At 40.6% G+C, this 11,430-nt stretch overlaps 1 protein-coding gene across 1 annotated transcript; it reads right to left on the minus strand.

The window, feature by feature from the left end:
• Positions 1-2,300: 2,300 nt before the first annotated feature.
• Myf5 (myogenic factor 5) lies at positions 2,301-5,023 on the minus strand. The gene is made up of 3 exons (XM_076919184.1): positions 4,313-5,023; positions 3,496-3,571; positions 2,301-3,056 (listed from the first exon to the last, which is right to left on the minus strand). The coding sequence occupies exons 1-3, from the start codon at positions 4,811-4,813 to the stop codon at positions 2,866-2,868; spliced, it is 768 nt and encodes a 255-aa protein (XP_076775299.1). The 5' UTR covers positions 4,814-5,023; the 3' UTR covers positions 2,301-2,865.
• Between the last annotated feature and the right edge of the window lie 6,407 nt (positions 5,024-11,430).

Raw genomic sequence — 11,430 nt, forward strand, 5'->3', positions numbered from 1 at the left:
GGCTGTTGGCTAAACAGACCCCCCCCCCAGCCTCCTGAGTGATGTTAAAAGCATGGTTCATTGAACAATCTGGCTTTGGGAGTTTTGCTAAACATTTGAGTTAAATCTAGATCACTGGGAAAGCTCTCAATACTCTGAATACTTTATGAAATAATACATATGTGAATTAAAGAAATACTTTCTATTACTCATTGAAGATATCAAGTGCACTTGTGCACTTGTAAAAATAGATTTCACAGACAAATTCAGTGTTAATACATTTAAGTGAAAGCTTCATTACATTTTCTACATCATCTTATTTCAGTTTTGTAGGGAATTATAAAACTGTATCTTCCTAGAGTTTTTAATATTTAATATTAAAACCATTGCCATATATTTACTTAATATTGATTTTAATATTTAATATTTTATTATAATAAAATTATATCACTTTTATTCTTTCTTTCCTTCCCAAGTCTTTCCATATATTTCCCTTTTTTCTCTTTTTCAAATTCATAACCCTTAAAAATTATATATAAACACTTTTATGTATATATATATACATATATATATAATTTTTATATAGTAACACATATTTCTAAACACATAAATACAATCTTCTCAGTCCATATAATGTTACTTGTGTGTATATGCTTTACTGGTTGACCATCGGTATTAGATAACTAATTGGTGTGCTCTCCTGTAGGAGAGAAACTAATTTAATGGAACAGATGTGGTTGCATTTAAAACCTGACCTTAAAACCAGCGTTTGAGTAAGTTTGTCCTTCCTTATTTTACTAAGAACAATGAACCTCTCCATTTTCTGTAGAAACAGTGAGTGAAGAAATTTGCATAGTACAAGTTAATAAGTCAAATTTATGTTAAACCACATAGAACTCTTTATCTTGCATCTTGGATCCTCTTCATGCAGAATCTTTATGATCCCTAGTCATGGAAAAGAAAGACTTTTTCTGTGTAGAAGCAACCACCCATACTGTGGTATCACCATGGTAATCTAGTGACAGTGGCCACAATAGAATCTTAATTCAGGACTTCTCCCTTGTTTATGTAATGGCTTATACGCCTTTGAGCCTCATGCCTGAACAAACACACACACACACACACACACACACACACACACACACACACTCTCTCTCTCTCTCTCTCTCTCTCTCTCTCTCTCTCTCTCTCTCTCACACACACACACTCACACAAAACCAGTTGGATATAGTGAAGCCTTCTGGAGAACAGGAGTACTGCCAACCTGGAGTAATGTCTACATGCAAAACCTTAAGCCATTTTACACAAATAGTCAAGTCAAGAGATTGAGTTGGGATGCCCACTGTGATATCAGCAGTTGAGAGGCACAGGTAGAGCGATCACAGCAGGCTCACAGCTATCCCCGTGAGGTGAGGTTGAGATCAGCAAGGACTACAGAGCAAAAACTGTTTCAAAAAATAAATAAAAACAAGCAACTTAAAAGGATGAGAGTATGTTCTATATTTGGTCTCTGTTAACATCTACTCTCTATCCCTCACAGGTGGAATACTTACCCCAAAAATGTCTCAATGATTATCTCCATTTAATTTTCTGTTTTATCATCTAATTTTCATCTGAATTTTCTCACATGAGATTCAAGGGAATAATAAAAAGTACCTGTCCTTCTCACAGATGCATATGTACACACATTCATAATGTGGACAACGAAACTTCTAAAAGACTATAAAAATGAGGGACAATACTATATATTTCACTTTGAGATATGGTTTTGAAGATTTCTTATACTGGCTTTCTAATAATAGGAAAATATCCACCTTCTTTAAATATTTATTTATAATAATAGTATATTTATTTATCAAGTTATTTTCAGTCATATGCAAGAAGGTAATAAAACCTTCTCATGGCTCAGGATTGGTCAAGTACTGCATATAGTAAAATGACAAATTATCTTTTAGGCTTTTTGCTTAAACAAATGATATTATCCTGTAAATTTTTACTATTCTTTTTTTATATACAACTTGACATTGTATGGCATAACAACAAAGAAAAGAGGACTTCATTTACCAGGCATTCTTGAAATATGTTTAAAATGGAAATGTGATATTTCTATAAGTGATATCAATAAGTCTAAAAGAAATTCCTAAATTATTTTCATACTTATCTAGAAGGCTAACTGTGTAATTATATTTAACACATACTTCATTGTTTCGTGTTCTTGATTTGCTAATTTCATTAGGGATGTTATTTTTAAAGGCCAAGAAACAAAGTAATTATCTCGGTTAACAATTTTATTTATAGTGAAATTTACACATTTTTTATAGTTTGAAATTATCCACAACATATTATTTATTGCTTACATTGAAAGAAGTAGTTCTTATAAGAAAAGATGAAAATATATATCATTAGGCAGAATTGTTATATTTTCATTTGATACATTATTAACAAAAGTTTAAAGAGAGAAGCAAAAGTTAAATATAATTTTTTATTCCCTGTAATGGATTCCAAGCTATTAAAATGGTTTTTTTTTTTTGAAGAAAACAAAATAGAGCTCTAAAAACCAAAGTTATTTTTGTGAGCAATATTTACAATATATAAATTAAAAATTACTATAAGCAACTGTCACTTAATCCCTTCCATTGGAAAAATATTTTTTGGAAAATATCTAAAGCAAACAAACGCTAAAACTGAAAACAAAAAGAACAGGCGGAGAAGCAGTCATTATTGCAAAGGTGACTTTCAGTGAAATACATGTTCTTATAAAGTGGCAAGACAGGATCTACCACTGAAAAGTATATATTCTGCACAGCTTGTCTTCCGCTCAGTCACGGGGCTTCGTTTCTCGGGTATAGTACTGCCCGCTAGCAGGACTGATCATCAGGAGATAGTTCATAATACATGATAGATAAGTCTGGAACTGGAGGATCCTGGGGTTGCAGGCTGTGAAGTGGTGCTGGCAGTTGGAGAGAGAGAAGCTGCGTCCTGAAGAGCCAACTCAGAGGGCTCTGCAGACGTGATCCGATCCACTATGCTGGACAAGCAATCCAAGCTGGACACGGAGCTTTTCTCTGCAGCACATGCTAACAGCACAAGGAGAAAAGTGCTTTAAGAAAACTATCCCCACGCAGACAGGCTTGCTTGTGGTGCCCTTTTAAACTGCAGGTCAGCACCTTTGACCGCATAGGTCAGGTGATCACAGAGAGACTGATGTAAAAATTTGCAGTAAATAACTAGCGATTCCCCGGGGTAGAGGTGTGGAAGACCCCTGGTAATACTTCAAGCAAAAGTGAGTGTGTGAGGGGGGTGGGGGGTGCATGCACGTGCATGTGTGTATGTGGTTCTGTTTGTCTGTCTGTCTGTCAGGGTAATCTGGAGCAGAAAATGGTCCAAAGCCTCCCCCATTACAGCCATCATTTTTATTCCTTTACCAAATACTACTGGGAAGGACAGACTGCCATGACAGACTGACTTATGAGACTGAACAGATCTTTAAATGTGTCTGAAGTTATTAGTTCTTACCATTTGATACATCAGGACAGTAGATGCTGTCAAAGCTGCTGTTCTTTCGGGACCAGACAGGACTGTTACATTCAGGCTGTAACACAAACCACACAGAAATATAATTTTCAAGCCTTGGCAAAAGACAAACAGACCTAGGGTGAGATCATACCAGCTCCCTAGCTCAGGAAACTGAATGGTCTTAGTTCTCTCTGCCTCACTGATTTAGGAAGGGGCTGCTGTCTCCAAATCGCCAGGGCACCAAGGTCAGTCTCGGTGCTGAGAGAAGAGGAAAACAGAAGCAGAGAGAAGACGAAATCCCGCAGCAATGTGCACTGGGTTAACCATGCAAAATGGATTGTGGTAGAAGGAAGCCACACTAATTCGGGGAGAGAACACTTTCCCAGGGCAAAAACCCATTATAAAACCTTCCAACACTGGAGCAGATGCCCTCTTGAATACAATGTATCAACATTTCCTACCATCCCCGCCTCAGAGCAGAAATTAGGATGATGCTGGGGTTGCCTTTTAATTCTTTACTGAGTTATATACACTGGGTGACTGCTGTAAGGCAGAAATAACAGAGAAAACACTTCATTGGTCACTTAAGAACATGCCAACCTTTTATTACCATCCACATGCATCTGGAAACAGCTAGGAAATCAAGCTAAAATCCTGTGCAACAGATTTGTTTGTTTGTTTGTTTGTTTGTTTTTTTAATCTTTCTGTGAATACTACTCTGAAAGCAATGGTCCCACTATACCTGGTTTAGAAGAGGTACCAGGACTTTTCACAAAGACTATGGGAAAAGATCGTGGGTCCTGGAGTTGAAACTTACCATTCCATCAGAGCAGTTGGAGGTGGGGCTGGTGGGCTCAGAGCAGCTCTGTCCTGGCAGGCTGTAATAGTTCTCTACCTGCTCCCTCAGTAGCTCCTGAAGGCTCTCAATGTAGCGGATGGCATTCCTGAGGATCTCCACCTTCGGGAGTCTCTGGTTAGGGTTGGTTGTGGTGCACCTCTTGAGTGTCTCGAAAGCTTGGTTGACCTTCTTCAGGCGTCTGCGCTCGCGCATGGTGGCAGCCTTGCGTCGATCCATGGTGGTGGACTTCCTCTTGCAAGCTTTGCAGGCCCACAGGAGGCAGTGACCAGCCTGGTGATGGCCTGTAGGCGCACGCACGTGCTCCTCATCGTCTGAGCCCTGCAGCTCAGCTTTATGTGCCCCGAAGGCTACCACTCTCGGCTCAAATTGGTCCCCAAACTCATCCTCTGGGGAGGGAATACAGGAGCCTTCATAGAAGTACTCAGAAGGTGAGAACTGGCAGCTGTCCGTCATGTCCATTCTTCAGAGAACCAAGTGGGAATACCTGGATGCAGCGGGAGAGGGAGAAACGCCAGTCCCTGGCTTGCTGCAGGCCAGTAAATCCAGGCGGAGCTCCCGGGTTTGGGATTGTTTCTCTGTAATTAGCAAGGACAGACGCCTGTTGGCCAGGGTCGGTCAGTGGCTGAGGTTGGGGCTCTTTATATATTCCTGGGGGATGGGAAGGGAGGCTGGTCCCTGTAGCTGGGCGTTATTAGCATATCCCACCACAACCCCCACAGGGGCTGTCTGGGCAAGCCTCTTGTCTTTCTTCTAGAGGCAATTTGCTGTTTACTGGCCCCTTTGACGGTAATGATTTTACTACAGCCCAACTTGCTCAGTGATCTTCAGGGTAAACTAAACCTAGGGATCACTTAAAGAGGTTGGGGGTTGGCTTCTTGAAATTAATTACACTTTAAAATGATGAGCTGCATCATCGCAGCAAGACTTTAAACTCCTGTATTTCCATCTGACACCTAAAGGGAACCTAGCTTCTGGATTCCCCGGTGGTGCTTGCTTCTCATTTTCACGAATTTCACCTGAAGAGATTGCATCAGTTCGTACACTGGTTAATAGTTGGTAAAACAGTGAGGTGACATTTTCATGGATGGAGTGACCCTAGAGCTTGGTATTTCAAAACCTCTTTGATAAAGATCATTAGGAGTGAAGTTTCTGATGAGATGATCATCTCATGGGCATGACATTAGCTGGAGCTTCCTTTCCGAGGTCTGGCTCTGTCAGACAGAGGTCACACTTTTCTTCTGCTGCCCTGAAAAGAAGATGGCCTCAGGTGGACCAGGTGACCCTCCCTTCCCTCCGAGCTCCCATCCTCTTCCCCACTTCTTCCCACACACTTGTTTGTTGTCTCTTCCTCTGTGTCAGACCTAGGCTAATACCTGCACAGGGAGTTTCCCACGCCTGAGGATGGGCACCGGCAGCAGTCCAGTTTCTCACAATAAGCTCTCCTTCCAGCGTGGGGTTTCTTTTCTCCAGAGTCTGCTGCTCCGCCCAAGCATTTCTACAGACTAAACAGCCAGCCAGGCTTCGGGGGTCGCTAATTTTCTGCTTTCAGGCCAGCTAACACCGTTACAGATGGGTCCCAGCTGCTAACTCGGAGAGATCCTGGGCTAGTGTAAAATTTCTACCTCCTCTAGAAGAGTGGCTTCACACACTTTGGTGACAAAAGCTTTTCAGAAATGCCATTTGCAGACAGGTCTTTGAAACTTTGGTGGACCGAAGACAAAAGGGGGAAGCTACCATTGAGATAAAAAAAAAAAATTAACCTGTTCCTCAGCTTTTACAATTTCTTCTCCACGGTAATTGCTTTCAGATCATGTTAATCATATGCAAGAAACACCGTTATTTAAGGTCAGCACAAGTTCTCTGGGACTTTGAACCTATTTTTTTTTTTTTTTTTTTTTTTTTTTTTTTTTTTTTTTTTTTTTTTTTGTAGCCCATTGACTGTTCACAGTTGGGAGTGTCATCCAATTAAGTAAGTGTTGTGGCTCCAACGGGACTTTCTGTGCCTGTGTGTTGGGGGGAAGGGGTGGTGCGTGCACTTATTTTTCTATGATGATGATGATGATGATGATGATGAAGAATCAGAGTAACTTTTCTAAAGCAGCCGTGATTGACAGATGTGGTATTTACAGGGGGTCAGGTAAATTATAAGTTTGTGAAGGCAAGTACTCCAAGGAAGAGACGTGAAAGTGTCAGTTACTGTACTTGCTGGTAACTGTCTCTGTTCCCTCTACTCTGTCCTGTAATCTTGAAGACAGATTTCTTCTGAAAATCAGGTCCAGTCTCACACTGTGGGGCTACTTAATCATCTGGCCAATGGAAAATCCAACTGTGCCTTATTGGAGCCGAAATACAAATGTCTGCCTTTGAAATGAATACAGTATTGGGACAACACTAGATTTACACACACACACACACACACACACACTCCTGAAGACAAGGCTCCTGATTGAACATATAGCACGTGTGGAACCTATGTGATACTATCTTGGAGAGGTAAATATTCTCACCCTCAAATTCACAGCAAAAGCCATAGAGAGGATCTGGTCAGCAACTACACTACATAAAGCCATGGTCTTCCTCTTCTCCTCTCTTTGCTTCTCCTCTCCTTCTGTCTCCTCCCCATCCTTTTCTTCTCTCCCCACCCTTCCTCCTTCCCTTCTTTTCTCTCCACCTTCCTCTTCCTTACCTATGTCTCATATTTGGGGAAAACTAAAACAGCAGGGATTTGGATGCAAAGTGGTCCTTCCAGTGGAAGTGGAAGACAGCGGTTCCATGCTGCCGACCCAGGCAGCCCCCTCTTACTTACTGTTGTATGTATCTAATAGCTACTGCCTCGAATCTGCCCTGCACGGTTGATTTACTGTTCTTCACCGTTTCCACAGAGTAACTCGGTACTTGAAAGGATTCCACCATTTAAGTTTGTTTGTTTGTTTGTTTGTTTTAAGGTAAACTTTAACTCTAGAGCTGAGCAATTTTCCCTTGTCCACACAGGATTTGAAGTAGTCTCCCTTTTCTTAGAAATGGCTCAGAGCCCCTGGAAGTGATCCCGTTTGCTTCATGCAGTCATTCTTGCTCAGTGTTGGAGGGTGGAATAGGGGGCTTCCTTGGCTTGCCAAGCAGAAAAGCCTACAAACCGGAATCTTTTCTCTGGGCTCCTGGGCTGGAAAGCCGCTGTCACTCAGAGGCCCCTGTCAGTACCAGGAGTCCTCAGAGGTTAGGGCTGTCTTTGGTAAGGTGATCTCAAAACAAATTTACCAGAGAGCAGCAGGCTGAGTGGAACTAAAGAAGCAGGCAAAACACAAGCGCCTGACGCTTAATGAGCACGGCTGAGGGAGAGGGGGTCCATGTCGAAGGTCCTTTGGGACGCAAGTGCTGAAAATCGGGTCTCAGACCATAAGAATAAAAAATGAGACAAAACTTTTTAAGCCATTGCCACAGCTACAGAAGAGGGAGGTCAAAAAACCCCGAGGTAGTCTGCAAAAAGGGAAGAAAGCTAGCTCCTGAGACAAGAAAGGCGGCTCCGTCTCCACTTAGAGAAGAGCCACTTTTATTTCTCAGGACAGACCAGGAGAGGAAGTGCGGGATTTGTGTGAACGTTATACTAAAAGACAAAACAAAATCAGAGAAATTAAAAAGGGAAGTATAGAAACATATATTTGGTTTATATAGTGAATATACAGATATAACGACACACATACACACATATACACTCCTCCTCTCTCTCTCTCTCTCTCTCTCTCTCTCTCTCTCTCTCTCTCTCTCTCTCTCTCTCTCTCTCTCTCTCTCTCTCCACCCCCCGGAAGAAACCATTTCTCTTTACTTCTACCCCTACCTGCAGAACTCTGCTTCTGCGTGTTATAAGGACTTCTCAATGTGCTAAACAATTTTAAATTGTTGTGAGCTCTGGAAGCTGGGCACACCTATGTAAACACATTAGTACCTGCCAGAGCAGTGAGAATTTGCGAACCAGACAGCTGAGGAAGACATTGGCCTCTGCTTGAATTCGAAGACTCCCAGGAGAGATCAAAGGGCCATGTAAGGACATTTAGCAGCCCTGAGAGGAGAGAAGTAGCCTGTCTCTTCCACATTACCTTTGTTGCTGTATATGGCAGGAACCATTTCTTCCTACAGAATGACTCAGAACTAGGCTTGCAAAAAACACTTCCTTCTGCAGACACAATCCGCCAGAACCAAGAATCATCTTTGAAAGATTTAATTAGTGTGTTGAAATAAATGGTAGATTCTGTGGAAGGAAATATCATGTTGTTGTGTGTTTCCTCACAATCAGACAATGAGACAATATAATGTTTACAATTAAGTGCTTTTAAAGTCTGTATGTGGTGATATGAGAGGGGTCTCCAAATGGGGAAATGGGTTAAATGTTTCCTAAGGAAGACTATAAATGGTAGAGAGATGTCTTTATAATTTTTAAAGTGACTTTCATCATCCTGATTTTTTCTGCCCCTCCTAATAGTTGTTAGGAGCCCCTGAATTTCTGTCAAAAAAAAAAAAAAAAAAAAAAAAAAAAAAAAACCAATTAAAAGAGATGAAAGAGAATTGAGATCATTTGATATAAGCAAATTTCCCGTAAGTCGGTGGCTCTGCTATGAGGATGAAAGTTAGCTTTAGAGAGCTTATTGATATTTGATATCTATGAATTATTTCAGGAATAGCATAACAGAAAACCACTCATTATAAAATATTTGACATCATATGAATCTCTGAGAAAAGATTTGATTTCAATCCCCAAATCTTTATCTTTACTAAGTTATTATGTCTTAATTTTCTGCTTCCATAGTCTTGTTTATTTTGGCCTTGACCTTGGTTAAAGATTATCATCATTAATATCAAACAAAAACAGTTTCATCACAAACACACCTAGGGTTTCATTGGAAATCCTAACATGTCAGCTATGGCACCGAAGGTCACATGAACTCTTTGGAAAATATTTTCTCTATTTAATGAAGAGTCCTTCATAGGCAACCTCACTCCAAACAATTTCTCAAGTTACATAGCTAAGAAAGAGAGGGAGGATTTGGTTTGCAAAGACTGAATAAAATCCATCAACAAGGGAAGACCAGAAATTGTTAAAAGTATTCAGATGTAGAGTAGTTCATCTGTAAATCTTCTTATAAATCATCTAACATGAATATATTTACTTGATCAGTTATGACATATCAATCGCACAAAGAATTCAGCCTTTGAAAATAATGGTATAGAAGCACATTTTAGGACAAATCCTTTGGATGACAAAAATATTCAGAGATATGGAATATGCACAATTAGTAAAGATGGAGACCACCCAGATTGAGTTACGTATATTTTGGCTGGGTAATTTGACTAGGGAATGCTTTGGCATTTAGTTTTGAAAGTTATGCTATAATTTGGAGTTTACTGGCTCGCTGTGCTTTGAGAAAGAGGTTTGCAGGAACAATTGTCAAAGAGAGGCAAATAATGGTTTGTAGCTGGTCTTATCTTTGCCATGGCATCTCTTTCTGGATGCAAAGTGGTCGAGGACGTTACCATTGATAATTTTCCCTGACTTTGAGTCCTAACTTACTCACCAGATGTTTTTACTCAAAGAATTTACTCAAAGAATTCTTTAAAATAGAAGTAATAAATGCAGTTCTCGCTGACTGTAGCTGGATTGCATTAATACAAGACCAAGGATGGCTTATCCTCTTGCTCAGTATGATTTACTCCCTGGCTGGAGTCAGCAAGGACAAGAAACTATGGTTTGGGGTGACATATCTTTTGATGGCCAGTTGAGAGTTACTAATATAAAATTAAAAAAAAAAAATTGATCTTGGTGTCAGTTTGCGTCTTTTTGATTCAATGTGTAGCATGTGCTATTTTCTGTGAATTTTCACAAGCCCGTGAGAAAGGGCTTAGGTTCTCTCCCACTGTTTTATAAACAAGAAATCAGAACTAACCAGGGAGAGGATAGGCCCAGGTTGTACAGCAGCAGTCTGGATTTAGTTTAGGTAAATCGGCCTTAAAGAGACTAAGAGACTTAGTAGTTTCCTGGACCACAGAGCCACCTGCTTCTCTCTAAACATTTTTTTTTTTTATTATTATATGTCAATATCAGTATCCTCAACCAAACACTCTGAGGTTTTGAAGTATTTTAAAAGAATACAGATTTTTTCATATGAACAGAAAATAAATTAGTTACAGATAAGGCAGGACACAACCACATTACACCAAATCTAAACTGCTCCAAGACACCCCCCCCAAATTCCTATGCTCCACCCCCACTCCCACTGACAATTCATGTCCAGAAAGTTTCAGGTTTTGGTTGGATTTCTAGCTTAGAGAGATTGAACCTCCACATTTACATAAATATCCGAAACTCAGAAAAATCTTGAAGATGGAGATATTTCCAATACTATACATTTTGAATAAGGGATTCTTAACATGTGCTAGCTCCAAGAAGGGTTTTTAAAGGGTTGCAAAACAGAGCTGCCTGTCTGCAGGGTGCAGTGTCCTGTGGTGCTCTCTGGAACTTCTGTGTTACTCAACACAGAAAGGGTTAGGACATGGATCCAAGTTGGCAAATGTTTGGTTCCGTTTGACTTTTATATGAGAGCTACAGAGTGACAGTGGAGTAAGGGGTGAAACAGTAGAAGGTAAGGGATGATGGTGAAGGTACCGGTCATAGAATGGTAGACCGAAGTCACAGTTTAGCAGCCCCGGAGTGCTTTGCTCTGCTTTCCTTCCCACTGTGTTTCTTGGTGGTCGGTTTTTTTTTTCCCCTGAGGTTACAGGAAAAACAGAAGCGGCACACGTTGTAAAATCTTCATGGAGTAGAGCTCCTGGGGCTTCCGGCTCTCTCTGGGGCTTTGCTGTTTGGTCCAGTTAAGAGGTTTCATGTGTGTTGTTGTTGTTTTTTGCTACCAAGCATTTAACCCTTCTATCTATTGAAGCAGGCCGTCTTCACCCCTCCCCGCCCCCCTTCAAGGACGCCCACTCTTCTGCAAGAGACAGATTGCACATCTCTTTTATCTTTCTGTTTGGAAAATAAACTCAAACCAAAGAGCACTTGAAGATATTCCAGTCTGGGGGTGGCTAGTCTA

Source organism: Arvicanthis niloticus, chromosome 22 (assembly GCF_011762505.2).
Source record: "Arvicanthis niloticus isolate mArvNil1 chromosome 22, mArvNil1.pat.X, whole genome shotgun sequence".
Taxonomy (NCBI): domain Eukaryota; kingdom Metazoa; phylum Chordata; class Mammalia; order Rodentia; family Muridae; genus Arvicanthis; species Arvicanthis niloticus.